The sequence below is a fragment of the Oryctolagus cuniculus genome, chromosome 1 (assembly GCF_051225735.1).
Source record: "Oryctolagus cuniculus isolate XC-2025 breed Fujian yellow rabbit chromosome 1, ASM5122573v1, whole genome shotgun sequence".
NCBI classification, from domain to species: Eukaryota; Metazoa; Chordata; class Mammalia; order Lagomorpha; family Leporidae; genus Oryctolagus; species Oryctolagus cuniculus.
This window is the reverse complement of record NC_142867.1, coordinates 181,903,557-181,920,831: the sequence shown is the minus strand read 5'-3', so window position 1 is coordinate 181,920,831 and position 17,275 is coordinate 181,903,557. Positions and strand designations below refer to the sequence as shown.

The 17,275-nt window shown below is 39.8% G+C and overlaps 1 protein-coding gene across 6 annotated transcripts in view; it reads right to left on the bottom strand.

Annotated features, from left to right (window-relative positions):
• The window catches only part of ADAMTSL1 (ADAMTS like 1), a 1,088,032-nt gene that overhangs the window by 122,417 nt on the left and 948,340 nt on the right, over positions 1-17,275 (bottom strand). For 5 of the 6 annotated variants that reach the window (XM_008254434.5, XM_008254437.5, XM_008254438.5 and 2 more), the window contains one exon: positions 6,100-6,227. In XM_008254434.5, the coding sequence (XP_008252656.4) occupies positions 6,100-6,227 (128 nt within the window). Of the gene's footprint in view, positions 1-3,236; positions 3,781-6,099; positions 6,228-17,275 lie in introns of those variants that run through there. The other variant, XM_089317536.1, reaches the window with a different exon arrangement.

The window sequence follows — 17,275 nt, the reverse complement described above, 5'->3', positions numbered from 1 at the left end:
ACGCTATTCGCAAACTACACAACAGATAAAAGATTAACATCTAGAATCTATAAAATGATCAAGAAACACCACAGAAACAAAACAACCCAATAAAAAGATGGGCCAAGGACTTTAATATTTTGCAAAAGAGGAAACCCAAATGGCCAACAGACATATGAAAAAATGCTCAGGATCCCTAGCCATCAGGGAAATGCAAATCAAAACCACAATGAGGTTTCACCTCAGCCCAGTTAGAATGGCTTACCTACAGAAATCAACTAACAACAAATGCTGGTGAGGATGTGGGGAAAAAGGGACACTAATCCACTGTTGGTGGGAATGCAAACTGGTAAAACCACTATGGAAGACAGTTTGGAGAGTCCTCGGAAACCTGAATATAGCACTACCACAGGACCCAGACATCCCACTCCTTGGAATTTACCCAAATGGAATTAAAGGGGGAAAAAAAAGAGCTATTTGCACCTCAATGTTTGTTGCAGCTCAATTCACAATAGCTAAGACATGGAATCAACCTAAATGCCCATCAACGGATGACTGGATAAAGAAAGTATGGGATATGTACTCTATGGAACACTATACAGCAGTAAAAAACAATGAAATTCAGTCATTTGCAACAAAATGGAAGAATCTGGAAAATATCATGCTAAGTGAAATAAGCCAGTCCAAAAGGGACAAATATCATATATTCTCCCTGATCAATGACAACTAAACGAGCATCTAAAAGGAAATCCGTTGAAGTGAAATGGAAACAACGAGAGACAAGGATATGATCAGCCCTTGTCTAGACTGTTGAGGAACAACTTTATTTTTATTTATTTTTATTTTATTCCTTTTAGTATTTTTTGTTGTTGTTGTTCTTTTAGTTCTACTTAATACCACTGGTTGAGCTCTGTAATTAATACACAATTATTCTTAGGTGATTAAAATTAACAGAAAAGTGATCTCTGTTAAATATAAGAATGGGAACAAGAGAGGGAGGAGATATACATGTCGGCACATGCTCACTCGGACTTACCTCCAATGGTAGAGCTAGAAATGTGCCAGGGAATTCCAACTCAATTTTATCAAGGAGGCATGTACCAATGCCAGCTCACTTGGTAAAGTGATGAGTATAAGTACATAACCGATTAAAAAGATAGGGTAAGTGTCAAAGAGATTTCACAAATAAGACCAGTGTCTGCAAATAATGAAGGATAGAATTAAAAGTGAGAGAATGATCCAGCGGGGGAAGCAGGACATACAGCAGACTCATAGAATGGCAGATGTCCTAAACAGCACTCTGGCCTCAGAATAAACCCTTGGGGCATTTGGATCTGGCTAAAAGGCCCATAAGAGTCTCACAGGCATGGAAAGCCAAGACACTGTGGCAAAAACAACTGAAATGAAAGATCTTGGTGAACAAGATCCCAGCAGAAAGAACGGGCCCTCAAAGAAGGAGGCACATTTCTCTGAAGGGAAGAAGGAACCTCCACTGTGATATGGCCTTGACTAAACAAGTTCAGAGTTGGTGAACTCAAGGGACTTCCATAGCCTTGACAGCTCATGGCAAGAGCCTCGGGTGATTACTGACATCATAAATAAGAGTGCCAATTGTTAAATCAACAACGGGAGTCACTGGGTACATGCTCCCCACGTAGGATCTCTGTCCTTAATGTGTTTTACTGTGAGAGTTAGCAAGAACACTACTAGTCCAGCAGTACTCTATATCTTGTGTGGTTGTGTGAGTGCAGTCTGTTGAAATCTTTGCTTAGTTTATACTAAGTTGATCTTCTGTATATAAAGATAATTGAAAATGAAACTCGATGAAGGGTGGGATGGGAGAGGGAGAGAGTGGGAGATGGGAGGGCCGCGGAAGGGAGGGAGGTTGGGGGGGAAAGCCACAACAATGCAAAAGTTGCACAATGTAAATTCACATTTATTAAATAAAAAAAAGGGAAAAAAGTACATTTGGTAGACAAAGTGTGTGCCATTGTGACTACACAGCTGTGAGTTTCCTGGGGCATGCTAGGGTGGCTGATAGGGAAACTATCTACTTGTTGACAAACAGCTTCAAGACATTCTCAAATTTCTGAGTCTTGAAAGATACAATCAACACACAATGAATGAGTTTGGAGAGAAGTAGAGGGATGCAAGACAATGTTGTACAGGCCCAAACAGGAAAGAATAAGGAAGATTTGTTGGAATTAGTATGTATAAAACTAAATGGTATTTCACATTTAAAGAAAAATTAGGGCTGGCATTGTAGTGCAACAGGTTAAGCCACCACTGGCATCCCATATGAGACTGTTGATTCAAGTCCCAGCTGTTCTGCTTCTGATCCAGCTTCCTGCTAATGTACCTGGGAAGGCAGCAGATGGCGGCCCAAGTGCTTGAGTCCCTGCATTTCATGTGGGAGACTAAGATAGGGTTCCTGGCTCCTGGCTTTGGCTTCACCAAGACCTGGCTGTTGTGGCCATGTGAGCAGTGAATCAGCAGGTGGAAGATCTCTCTGTCTCGGTCTTCCTCTGCCATCCTGATTTTCATTTATTTTCTCCATTTTATTTTAGTTTTTTTAATAGATTCAATACACTTCATAGAAACAATTCTAAGAATATAATATTTCCTTCCTCCCTCACTCTTTCACCCCCTCTACCTCCAATTCACCCATCCTTTTCTTTTTTCTTCCTTTGTTCCTTCTTAAATTTTTGATAGCATATTTTTAATTTATACTACAGTCAAGGGCTTAATGCTCCATCAAATAAAAAATTTAACAATTCAAAAGCAAAAACGACCCTAGTTTAGTGACACCCTATATTTAAAGAGGTAAATAAATACATCTTAAAGATAAACTGTGGGGAGAGTCAGCAATGGAACTAAAATGAATCTGAGAGGGAGAACCAGCAACCTCACACTGATTCCAGGGGATAGGGCAAATTCAAGAGAGAGAGGTCTTGCTTTGAGCCATGGGGAGTTCATCAAGCTACTCTGCCTGTGGCCCGTTTGCATACTCTGCATCACAAGCCACCTTCCTCCTCTGAGTCCTGGTGCTCCAAGTTCTTCCCAGATGGCTGTTTCAGCTTCCCCACTGCCACTGAGACAGTGAGAGAGCAACTTGACAAGGGGCTTGTGAATGTTCTAGTGCCTGAAAAGGGGTCTTTCCTATGTAAAAGGGAAGTTGACTTTTGTTTCATGAATTATCCTCATGATAAGAATAGCTATAAATATTGAGTGCTTGCTATATGCAGACATAATTATCTATGCATTTTATATGAAGGAATGCATTCAGTCTCCACTTGTACCCTTGGAGCCAGGTACTACTATTATTGCCTTTTACAGATGATGAAACTGAGTCATGGAGGGCAAAGAAGTCACAGTTCAGGAAGTGAGAGTCAGCATTCAAACCTAGATCTGGAGGGCCCAGGGCCCATAGATTCAAGTGTCCTGCCATGCTTGCTCTTGTGAATTCTCATGAAGTTGGCAACAAAAGTACACCAGCAAGATGGAAGCCCACACTTTCCTTACAAAGCCACAGGGGATCCCTGATTACATAAAGCCTCCAAGGATTTTTTTTTTCTCTTTAGGCCTATATTAATGTGGACGTCCAGGTAAAAACTCTATAATTCCTTTGAAAATATTAAATGCTGAGATTTACCATGAGGATTTGATTTCAGGTAAACAGAACAGTTTCTAAGTCCATACTTGAAAAATATCGATGTTAAGATTTATATTGAAAAATACAGGGAAGCAAAGTTGGGACAATATTTTACTTAGCTTAGAACGGCTTTCAAGATGTGGTTTATTCTAGAAAAGAAAAAAAGGTATGCTAACATTTTCTGAGTGTTAATGAAGTGTCTGCCATTGAGCTAAGCACCTTTTCACATGCACAACCCCATACAACAATCCCATAAAATAGTATCAATTCCACGTTTACAGATAAGAACTGATACTCAGTGAGGTTGTATATTTTGTTCAAGATCACAAGCTAATAATTAATAATCAATTTTAGAAATGTTTGATATTAATTTCTCACCCTCTCCAATGCAAATTTAAGTTCTATCTTCTATACTGCTAAGCAGAATTTCAGTGGGTACATTTGGAATAAATTGTAGTCATCTCTGAATTCCAGTTAGTCATTTTACCATCTATCTATTCATTAGTTTGTAAGCACCAAGCAGTAAAAAACTTCTACTGTTATTTATTGCCAAATGTCCTATAATACCTGGTAGAGGGTGTGCTCAGAACAGTAGCTGGTAAGCCATTTCATGTTGTGAGTGTTAAGTTCTGGCAGCGGTATGAATGAGAATCCCAAGCAAAGATGAAAATACAATCTTCAGGCACTATATGTGCTTTGGTTCATTACATTCAGAAGGACTGCTCGGCAGATTCACTGGCAGACCTTAATGTATCTCAGCAGCTGAAGCACAGGACACATCGCCCTAGACCCTGGGTGTGGTATTTGTGATCATAGTTCATTGTCAGCCTCTTTCTTCCCCTTCCCTGGTGCCTCTTTGGCTGCTTTCTCTCTCTTCTTGGCTTTGAACCTGTTGGCAGCCTACAATAGCTCCTCTTCAAAGAGCTTGAAGACAAGCCTGATGGTATAATTGCCTTGCTTAATTCCAGACAGGTTTCCATTAATCGTATTAAATTCGAGTGAACAAAGGGTATTTAGTCTGTGACAGAGTTGAACCATATCTGGATAAACATAAACATGAGAGTTAATCCCGTAAGAGACACTATTTGCCTGTAACTGGGAGGATGTCAGCAGTGCCCTTGTAAAGGCAGATTGGAGGATAGATGGCAGAAGATGTTTTACAGGATTGGTGGGGAGCATCTGGACTTTGTATAAAGAGGGGAATAAGGATTGCAACTGGAATACATTAGGGGAAAAGCAAATGGCTTATTCATAGAAAACAGGCATTAATAATCTCAGTCTTTAATCCACCCCAGGACCCCTTAGCTTGTCTTCTTCACTATTGACTTTCATCTTCCCTGCAAAGCAGTCAACTAAAGGTTCTTTCCCAGATCAGCCTTAGGTCATGGGGGCAGAAATATTGTTGCTAAACAGACATGCAAGGGAGTAGCACGTGTGACTGGAGTACAGTGTGACAACATAATCCCAGCATGGACAGATGAGGTCAGTGTGGGGTGATGCTGGCTTTTCTAACATCTATTGAATCATCTGATGGGAGCTGCAATTGAAAAGAATAAATACAAACACATGCAACATAGCACTGCAAGGAATGTATGGCCCAGCTCTGAGACAAAGGATCCTATTTTGGTAGGATCAGTGGGGAAGTGGAAAGAACAATGAGTTGGGAGCAGAGAGACCTCTGTTCCCTTCTCCCTACCACCAGCTGAGCAGCTGTGTGACCTTAGGTTACCTGGCCTCTGAGAAATGAGTGAACTTGTCCAGTTGGTACCTCTTCTTTTAGTTTCAAAGGCACAGATTTATCCTATGTGAAGAGGTTTTATAAAAATAATTTCTACAAGACCACAGCCCTGCAGATGTTGTACACTGAGTTGAAATATTCTTGAGTCGTCACGTATAGAATGTTTTGTTTACCCTCCATGGATAAAGGCCAAGTGTTGGCAGGTGAATTAAAGCCAGAGGTTGAAGTAAAGTAGAATCAGAGAAGTTCTGGGGAACAATTCTGCTCCAAGACATCACTGCAGAATTCCAATTGCCTGTGAGTCTTAAAGTCTTCTTTGCAACAGATGGGGAAGAAGAAATGACAGGATTCCAAAAGAGCACTTAATGATCATAGTTCACAATTCACGTTCTGCAATATGCTACTTTCTCGCACACATCATCTTTGCTCATGATGCTCATCTCTTTTTGCCTGGAGTATTTCTCTTAAGTTTTCTTCTCAAAATTCCCCACATCCCAATAAGACCTCCGAGATGGAATCAACAGTCTTTGCATATTCTTTGGTTATCAATTACAGCACTTCATTCTATCTTATACTATATTTCACTCCCATTATAACCATAATTCTAGATTATAAACTCCCTGGCAAGGCCAGGTTTCATTTATCTAAGTGTCCCTAGACCTGCCTGACAAATTAGAGGCATACACTCAATACATTCCTGAATTGAACTGAACAGGGACTTTCAGGTTACCTGCTAATGTGACAGCAATGGAGACAGAGTCGTACCCCAAGGCATTTGTGGCATTGCAAGTGTAGAAACCCACATCAGCTTCCACTGGTGCGAGGATCTGCAGGGAATCATCTGGCTGGAGAAGAATCCTGGGGAGACAGAAAAGGAATGTTATAAACCCACCAAATCAGATTTTTTTTTTCTTTCAGTTTTGGTAAGACAGGGAGGCATGTCAAGTGTCCATTTAGGACTCTGTTTTATCAATAAAGACCAACTAGAAGGTCATTCAGGAACCCAGGCTCTCTTGCCACTTTGATATAATTCTGGTTGCAATTCCAAAGGAGGAGGTTTTGATTACTGTTGAAGTTTGTTTATTACATGATCTAAGTTCTACCAATTAAAATAGACAACTTATATTCACTAAATATGACACACACACATCAGGGATGAGAGAAGGTATTAGAACATGTGGTGCAGAGAGATTTGGGGAAGGCTTATTAAGGAAAAGGCAAAGTTTAAAAGAAGTAGTTGGTTTTAGAGATGGTGTAAAGAAGGTAGGAGTTCTAGTTATGGAGTGAGGAAATTTTCAAGGTTTGGAGGTGAAGGAGATAAAGCCAGGGCTCAAATATTGATGAGAGGATTCTGATGTATATTTTGAAGGAAATTGAATGGATAACAATCTCTCAATTCTAGGTCCTTATACATACACTGTCTTTTCCTATAACTACTATGGGGCATAAGGCACAGGTCCCATTTATTGCTTCATTTCTCACAATACTACAGACAGCCCTTTGAAGAGAGTGCTGTGCATAATTAAGGTAAAATTTGCCTTTAAGGGTCACGAAGAGACAATTACAGAATAATCACTGTCTAGTTTAGCAACATTTATTTAGCTGAAAATAAGTGTGATGAGCTCCAAAACTCATTCCAATCTCAGCCTACTATTTTTTCTTTTCCATATTTGTGCTACTTTAGGAACTACCTGCTACATTAGGGCGGTGAAGCAGATTAGTAACTAATGATGGCTTGAAGGCTTAGTGAAGCTGGTGGTAAGCAGAATTTATCTGAGGAGGTGGAAATCCAGAAGGCTTGAAGGAGACAGGGTGGGAAGCTTTGAAAGCCAGTGGCTAGACCTGGCAGGGCCTTAGGTAGACACATCATGAAACAGTACAGCTACGATCTAGTGGCTGCTTTCAAATTCCCAGTGTTGGCCATTTTCATCTTTGTAATTCTTCCTGCCTCCCTACTTTCAAACTGCTCAAAGAAGAGTTCATCCAATATCACATTAACATCTATGCCTAGGAGGCAAGCTCATAACAGGGTTGTTTTCAGGAAGCTGGGTGGGGCACACAAAGGTCAGGAGAACTCCTAAGTCTTGATGGTGAAATTAAGACTCAGAGTCAGATCTCTGTCCCAGCAACATTCTCCTACCTGATAATTCCATTCCTCTTCACTGTTTCCCTTGCCAAGTCTCTCCAAACTCTACGGCATCTGCAGTTTAGCACCACCTTTAGTCAGCTCTCAACTGTTCTGAGGTGGATGACCACCTGGCAATTAATTAGATCTCCTATGTGCTGCTTTTGGCATTAGGCCTATTGTGTGGTTTATTTTTACCCCTCACGAATGGCAGGAAATAGAAGTAAGGCTTACATCAATCAATCTGGTTATGTACGAGCAGTTCTAGTAAAACTGCAAAAGGAGAGAACACCTGAAATAAAGTGAAATTTTTGGATGATTTACCCTTGATTAGTCTCATTCTAGAAAATCACCACAATTACTACAACAGTCAAGCTTTTGTGGTACTGAGTAAGAGCTGAGGCTTGGTAAGGGCCAGAAAGAGAGACTGGGATAGAATTCATTCACACATTCATCTACCCATCAACACAGACATGTTTTCTCAAACAATACATGTGAATCTATTTCAAAGAAGATAATGAGGAAAAGATGATACAGTTTATTTATCTTTGATAAACCATACAGTATTCTAGCTAATGGTGTCATTGTTTTCTAAAGAAATCTTATTGAATGCAACAAAAGGCAGTATCACTGCTAAGTCTCTTTAGGTGTTCTAGCTGCATAGGTTAAAAAAATTAAAGTCTACTTTATGGTCTAAATCCCTATGACATCCCAGGAATATTAATGCCTCCAAAACAATTTCTAAGTAACAATAATGAAAGCAGGCCTAACCAAATTTTAATGGAACTGACAACTCTGGATAAATTACTTCAGATAAACTATTCAATTTTACCACATTGAAAATGTAGGGGTTAAAATGTGCTAAATTCCCAAACTAATTAGGATAGTTGCCTCCCTGAAACTGGCAATGACTCTTTTCCTTACAGAAAAGGATCTTGAAGACTCAGAGTAGGAGGAAACAAGACAGTTCTTCCAAACTTTACTATGGTCCTGCTGTGATTTAAATAATAGCCATTGGTAAGTCCTATCACTCTCCTACATTTCCATTTGTTGGCAATTCTGGACACCCTGGGTGGTGAATTAAATATGAGTGAAGAAAAGGGGGGGGGGTTAGGAAATGTAAGGAAGGAATTGAGAGGGGTACATGATACTGGTGTTTCCTCCAAATTGTTAGATCTCCAAGTTTGGATTTTTTTTTTAACATAAAACTACTTCAATTGTTTGATTTCATGTAGAGAGTATAAGCTTTTCTCCCACTCTAGGTCTGAATCCCCGATTTTTTAAGGAAAGAGTTAAGTTTATAGCTCTAGGCACAGGCACTATTGAGTAAGCCATAATGTTTTCTGCCCAAGTCTGAAGCCTGCAAGATAATTCCCATAAGCTGGGAAAGACAAGGGTGGCAAAACATCACATTAGGCACAAAGCCACGAGAATTTCAACTAGGATCAGGGTAACAGAAATAGAAGGGAAGGAATGTAGCTCATGAGATTCAGCATTTGTATATATTTTCTTCTATAAACTGCGTATATAAAGACAAAGAAGCCATTACCTCAATGAAGGCAGTTAAAGACAAAATCTACATGGGACAATGCCTGAATTTGTCATTTTTTGCAGTATTTACATTTATGACTTTAGCTCAAAGACACATGGTTATTTGGAAGTACAGTAAGAATTTGAAATAGGCATTCTTGATCTTGGTTTAGTACTTTTTAAAAAATTCTATAATACCTCTGAGGCAACCACAACGTTCAACTGTTTAGTTATGCTTTCTTCTTATAATCAGAAAGTTTCCACAAGTATATCATATGTTTTGGCCAATTTGGATAGTCTAACCATTTGCCTAATAATCTATTAAGGAATAAATCCTTTTAGGGTCAGGGGAGGATATAATACCTACTGTTACTATTTTATAAGATGCTCTTATAAAATTGGTGGATGAGGTTTGGATACTGACACTAGGGGGCACAGTAGTTCTGAAGAGGGTTCCCCTGTGGGGCTCTCTAGGAAGCCTGAAGGGGCAGAGGAAGAGCTTAGCTGTAGAGACTGAGATTTGTTTCAGTCTTTCTATCTAGCCTGGCAACTAGGGAGAAAGGTTCCTGGAAAAAATACTTTGCTTGTGTTTCAGGCGTCTACTCTATTAATTTAACTTAATTTGTTAGTAGTTGATTTCTGTCAGATTGTATTTAGGTTTCAAATTTGACAGGCCTGTTTTAGAATATGCAGGCACAGAAATATAGTGCTGCTTTCCAAGCAAAACCAGAAAGATTTCTCTGGGGTTGTTTTGGAATTTAAGAAATCAGAAGATGAGGGGACAGTGAATGGGCACAATTAAGAATTACATAGCAAGTGGTACTGTGGTCACATTAGCTATATTAATGCTCTCTGTTTCTTCCCATACCCACATCCCACTTCCCTTTTGGTTTATGTGCTAAAACTCCTTGCTTTATTTCTTTCACCATACTTTTAGTCAGAAAGTAGAGAAGCAGCTTTGTTTTTGTGGGGCCTTTACTTACAAGCTTCTCTGTGACCGCATATCTTCTTACACATTCTACAAAAATTAAGTAAGGACAAGCCAAGAGACTACAAAAATGGTTTCCATTACCTGCGTACAAATCCTTGTCACACATGCAAGCCATGGACTAAATGCTCATGGGGCAGACCTACCAAGTACAACATCCTTAGGCTAAGCTATCTCCTATGCATTTGCAATGTACAGAGACAGAGTGTGTCAACTCAAAAAGGAGGCAGCTGTGGGCACTTCTGTGAGTGAAGCAGCATCATGATGTCTTCTCAATCCTTGGTTTGACTGTGAAGATTATTGTCTTGTGCAATTCTCTCTTTCAAACTGACCTCCATGATGAGCAATGAGAAAATACTGTGAGGAGGAGAAGACTTCCTAAGTTGGAGTCAAGAACTGTGACTGCCAGCCTGGAATTGTGTTGTCATCTTGAGCAAGCCATTCAACTGTGTGAGCTCCTAAGTTCTTTTTGGAAACTGATGATACTATTGAATTCATAAAGGTCTTAAGGAGATCAAATAAAAGAGTCTACAGACTCATTTTTACTGGTTTTCAAGTAACAAGACATCATCTAAATGGTTAGATATAAATAATAAACTATATTTTTAATGGTATAGGTAATAGTAATGAAAGTAGTCTCTTTGGGATTTCTAGTTATCATAGAGAATTTATGGGCTTAGAAATGCCCATCTGTCCCATGGCCATGATAGTCTTCCATCTCAGATGTATAACTCTAACATGTCAGCATGTATAAACTCATGTTAGGTCTCAACACAGGATTAGAAAATGGAAATCGAGGCCGGGGCCGTGGCTCAATAGGCTAATCCTCCACCTAGCGGCGCCGGCACACCAGGTTCTAGTCCCAGTCAGAGCGCCAGATTCTTTCCCGGTTGCCCCTCTTCCAGGCCAGCTCTCTGCTGTGGCCAGGGAGTGCAGTGGAGGATGGCCCAAGTACTTGGGCCCTGCACCCCATGGGAGACCAGGAGAAGCACCTGGCTCCTGCCTTCGGATCGGCGTGGTGCACCGGCCACAGCGCACCAGCCGTGGCAGCCATTGGAGGGTGAACCAACGGCAAAAGGAAGACCTTTCTCTGTCTCTCTCACTATCCACTCTGTTAAAAAAAAAAAAAAAAGTGAGTGGGTCATGAGCTATGTACGTGTCTTTGGAAAAAAAAAAAAAGAAAATAGAAATCGAAGCATATCCTTTGTTTTTAGAATAGTGGCTTCCTCATTTTTGCAACAGTTGCCCCAAATCTCAAAACAAACTCATCGTTCCTACTAAGATGGTATCTTTTTTTATTTGACAGGTAGAGTTATAGACAGTGAGAGAGAGACAGAAAGGTCTTCCTTCCATTCTTTCACTCCTCTAATGGCCGCTATGGCCAGTGCTGCACTGATCTGAAGCCAGGAGCCGCGTGCTTCCTCCCCGTCTGCCACATGAGTGCAGGGACCCAAGCACTTGGGCCATCCTCCGCTGCCCTTCTGGGCCACAGCAGAAAGCTGGACTGGAAGAGCAGCAACTGGGACTAGAACCCGGGGTGCTGACACCACAGGTGGAGGATTAGCCAAGTGAGCCACGGCGCCAGCCCGGTATCTTTTACTCTACTTGCCATTAGCCTGGGGCTGAAGACAATTTCTTCTTCCTCTCCTGTCTGCCCTTCCCAGTTATCCCCATCGATAAAGAATGAATCCAGGTTCTATTCCCTTGTGCTGCCACAGACTACAAGAATCCCTTGCTTGACTTGATCAGCCCTTGTCCTGACTATTGAGGAACAGCTTACTATTTTATTCTTTTTAGTATATTCTTTTTCTACTTAATACCATTGGTTGAACTCTTTACTTAACATAGAATTATTCTTGTGTTTAAATACAATTCAAAATTGATCCCTGTTAAAAATAAGAGTGGGAATAAGAGAGGGAGGACATGTACAGTTCAGTACATGTTCCCTTGGACTTACCCATAAGGGTAAAGCTAAAAACTTGCCATGGGACTCCAAATCTCATTAAGTTGGCAGGTACCAATGCCATCTTACTAAAGTGATCAGTTTAAGCTCATAACTGATCATAAAGATAGGAATAAATGACAAAGAGAACAGATGAATAAGACCAACTGTGTGCTAATAATAGAATTAAAAAGGAGAGAATGATCCAACATGGGAAGCAGGCCACACAGCAGACTTGCAGAATGACAAATGCCCTAAATAGCACTCTGGCCTCAGAATCAGCCCTTAGGCATTCAAATCTTGCTGGAAAGCCCATGAGAGCATTTCAGGCATGGAAAGCCAAGACTGTGGCCAAAAATGACCTACATGAAAGATGTCTGTGAGACCTTGGTGGAAAGAGGACCATCAAAGGAGGAGGTACCTTTCTCTGAAGGGAGGAGAGACTTCCATTTTGAGTATGGCTCTGTCTAAATAATGTCAGAGTTTGTGGACTCAAGAGGCTTCCATAGTCTTGGCAGCTCATGACAAGAGACTCCTTGAGTTATCACAGACTTCAGAAATAAGAGTGTCAATTGTTAAATCAATAACAGGAATCACTATGCACTTGCTCCCCAGTAGGACCCCTGTACTTAATGAGTTTACTATGAGAATTAATGGTAATACTAGTCTTCAAACAGTACTTTATATGTTGTGTGTCTCTGTGGATACAAACTGTTGAAATCTTTACTTAATTAGAGTTGAAAGATAATTAAAAATGAATCTTAATGAACAATGGGATGGGAGAGGGAGTAGGAGGTAGGATGGTTTGCGGGTGGGATGGTGGTTAAGGGGGAAAAACCATTATAATCCAAAAGTTGTACTTTCAAAAATTATATTTATTAAATAAAAGCTTTCTATAAAATAAAAAGAATCCTTTGCTTTCTTGAACTTCCAGTTGTTTTAAGCGATATGAGAAACCCGTTACAGAGTCTCATTTCCTCATTCCTCATTTCTTCATTTCCTCAGTTTGATCATAAATTATTACCATAAGGGTGGGAACTCCTACTTCTTTCATGGTTCCCTCTTCAGTATTCAGCATAGTGCTGGCATGATGAATAAATACCTAATAAACATACGTTCAGTTACCTTCAAAGCAATGGGGCTGGAAGTGATCATGTCCACAATATGGCACAGTGGATGGGGAATCAGACCACAGATTCCAGAGCCCTACTGACTCAGTTCCAACCCAGCCCTATGACTTAGTCCCCTTGTAGCCTTGGGCAATAATTTATTTAATTTCTCAGTGACAAAGTCTCCTCATCTATAAAATGACAACTATATAATATATCCCTGGGGTTGTTGTGAGGCTTCTATATGAGTTAATGCATTTAAAGCTCATAGAGAAGTGCCTAGCATATGTTAAAAATCATAGAAGTGAAGAGATGTGCAATTCGGGACATGCTCAAGCTGACTTACCTCAAACGGTAGAGTTAGAAACATACCAGGGGATTCCAATTCAATCCCATCAAGGTGGCATGTACCAATGCCATCTCACTAGTCCCAGTGATCAATTTCTGTTCACAATTGATCATAATGATAGGACTAAGAACCAAAGGGATCACAGAAACAAGAATAGTGTCTGCAAATACTAGCTGATAGAATCAAAAAGGGAAAGAATGATCCAACATGGGAAGTGAGATACACAGCAGACTCATAGAATGGCAGATGTCCTAAACAGCACTCTCGCCTCAGAATCAGCCCTTAAGGCATGTGGATCCGGCTGAAAAGCCCATGAGAGTATTTCAGGCATGGAAAGCCAAGACACTCTGGAAAAAAAAAAAAAAAAAAAAACCTAAATGAAAGATCTTTGCGAGTGAGATCCCAGTGGAAAGAACAGGTCATCAAAGAAGGAGGTACCTTTCTCTGAAGGGAGGAGAGAACTTCCACTTTGACCATGGCCTTGTCTAAATATGATCAGAGTCAGTGAACTCAGGGGGCTTCCATAGCCTTGGCAGCTCATGACAAGAGCCTAGGGTGATTACTGATGCCATAAACAAGAGCGTCAATTTGTTAAGTCAACAACAGGAGTCACTGTGCACTTACTCCTCATGTAGGATCTTTGTCCTTAGTGTGCTGTACATTGAGATTTAATGCTATAACTAGTACTCAAAAAGTATTTTTCACTTTGTTTCTGTGTGGGAGCAAACTGTTGAAATCTTTACTTAATGTATGCTAAACTGATCTTCTGTATATAAAGAGAAACGAAAATGAATCTTGATGTGAATGGAAGGGGAGAGGGAATAGGAAAGGGGAGGGTTGCGGGTGGGAGGGACATTATGGGGGGGAAGCCATTGTAATCCATATTCTGTACTTTGGAAATTTATATTCATTAAATAAAGGTTTTAAAAAAATTCTTTTAACTAAAGGAAAAAAAATCATAGAAGTGTAGGTTATCATTTTATTATACCATCTCCACTACTATTCAATCTTCATGCCATAGTCCCTAATATGAATGTTGAGAAGAGCTGTTTTGACATGGATCCATGACTGAGAAATGTAGAGATTTTAAGGAAAAACCATAAACCAGGGATATGGAGTATGAGCAAAGATTTGCTGTCTGAGAGACCAGGATGTGGAAAAGAGCAGCAGAGATGGCATGGGGCACAGTGGGTTGGCAACAGCCTTAATTCTATTCTTGACTCAGGAATCTCTGAATAAGGACAGCAAGTTATTTCCATAACTGTTTTAACACTATTAACCAAATACTGAAATTTTAGAACACCAAAAAAATATAGCCAGATCCCTGCAATTTTCAAAAAGTATATAAATAAAAGCACAAGAGTTGGAAAAGAGGAACTCAGGAGAGTTAAAACAGGCTGTTTAAAGAACATTAGCTCAAAAGGTTTGTGGCAAGTAGAATTAAAAGATGAGTTTATTTTGGTGCAAAAAGTTTTTGAAATCCATGCATACCAGAGGTCTTCAAAAAGTTAGTGAAAAATGCGTATTATGAAAAAACTATGCATGGACTTCAAGTTTTGAATTTCTTGAAGTATCCTCATATTACTGGGAAGAAACTGAGGTCTTTCCCTCATCCTGAAATGAAGATTTTTATTTTTCTGCTTAGGGATTTCTTCAACTGGGTAACAAATCTAGCACAAAGCAGGAGTGGGAACCAATATTCATTAGTCAAGTATATATGCATTCATGTCATTTTAGTTTCACTACCATGTTATTAGATTGAAATTATTTTCTATATATCAGATAGGAGGAAAAAGTGCAGAGAGGTTAAGCATTTTTCTCAGCTAATACATGGCAGAATCAGGAGTCGAGTATGACCTATGACTTTTTAAAAAATTAATCACATGTAGGCATCCACTGAGACCTAGTTGTAAGGCATGTGGTTTGGCTTTGTTTTTTGGTGATGGAGGGTTAATTTTTGTCAAGGTTTATGGTTACTCAGGGAAATGCACAATCACTAAAGTCTGGATTTTAGGTTGTTTGAAGCAGGAAGAAAAAGGAATTCAGTGAGAAGACCTCTTCTACAAGCAAGAATTTGTTTTCAGAAACCAAAAATTATAGTAGCCCAGAGGCTTTCAAGGGAGGGTTTTAGTTTGTATATATATTTTGGGGAATACAGTTGAGGTTCATGTGGAGTTTCATATCACCATTTGGCTAGGGAAACTGTTAAAAACCTTACTGTTTTTTAATATAATTGCCAAGTAAAAGTTATTTAATGCCAGAAGCTTCATGATGGCTCAGATGGAAGTATAGAAAATATTTTTGGAATGGGAAAGGCCACCTGACCACACATTCTTAACCCTGTCCTCATATTTTTGCCAAAACTTTCAACTTCCTTGTGTTTAGAAATTCATGAGGTCTTGAATTTACTCATATGTGTAGTTTACCTGTAGTCTGGGAAATTCATTCCAAACTCCAAACCTCTGAATGATATGACTCTGACCAGATTTCCTAAGTACATAGATTATGGCTCCTCAAACTCTAGCTGTTGCCTCCTTCTGTATACAAAGTAGGATTGGAACCCTGCCACAGCAGGTTGGGTACTGCTCATGGCTGCTGTCATACCACCAAGGCAGAGTTGTGTGGTTGGAACAGACAGGACAGGCTGAGATCCCTAAAATGTTTACTATTGGGACCTCTACAGGAAAAGCTGGCTGGCCTCTGACCTCAACATGGAGAATTTGTCACTTCTGGTTTGCTTCAGTGACTTCCTTGTTTACTGAAAAAAGTTAACCATTTTTTTTCCAGAAGTCAGCCTGTTGCTAGGAAGAATAACTTAACTGCTGGTGGGATCACTGGAGACCCTGAGCCTTTAAAAGAGTACACGTGCCCATGCCTCACTTGTGCTGTGTCATTATTGTCCAGCATCCTCGGATGCTCTGCATCTGCCTGGTTCAAGATGTGACCTTTGCACTTGCTCCCAATACTTTTCTTTTGCTGAGGCTAATGTATTTATGAGGATGGTTCCTTTTCCCTTGGCTTGCTATTCTTCCACTTCTCAACTGGGAAAAACATTTGTCATCTCCATTTCCTCTAGTTCTTTAAAGGAAACACGCCAAACCAAATTGAAAGGGGTTTATTTTTCCCCTCCCTATCTCCTCTGCCTCCAGTTTTTATATTATCTGCAAACTTGGAAACTGCATTTCATGTGCTTATGACTTTTACATATAGCATTATTCAAAACTGTGGTTCTGTAATTGACCCTGGAGGAATTTCCCATCCGATTCTCTCTTCCATTCTGAGAAGTTTCCATTTGTGGATACTCTGTGTTGCCCAAGGTAAAGCTTTCCAAGTTCTCCTTAATTCATTGCCTATTCAACAGCACTTTGGACCACTGTCCAAAACTTTCTGGGAAGTATAAGCATTTAGAGACTACAAACATCTCTTACTAATTAGATCACAAAAGAGTAAAAAATGTCCATTGAATATGAGCATCTTCTCCTTATGTCCAGATTTAGGCTGATAATTCTCTAACCCATTGTTTTCTTAGGTGCCTTTTTATCCCAGTTCTTTGAAAACCTGCCTAGATTTTCCTCAAAATCAGAGTGAGGCTGCTTATTTGGTAATATCTTGCAAGATGATGTGATGCAATGGTTTCATGTCTAAATGAAAATGATCACAGGTACTGACAGAGGAACACCCACTGTGTATAAGGTACTTTACAGACATTTTGTTCTGTTCTTTACATCCTTGGAATTTTGAAGGGCAGAATAAATATTAGTGCCTGGTCTTATTAGTATCATTGTATTTTTTTTTTATTTTTATTTTTTTTGACAGGCAGAGTGGACAGTGAGAGAGACAGAGAGAAAGGTCTTCCTTTTGCC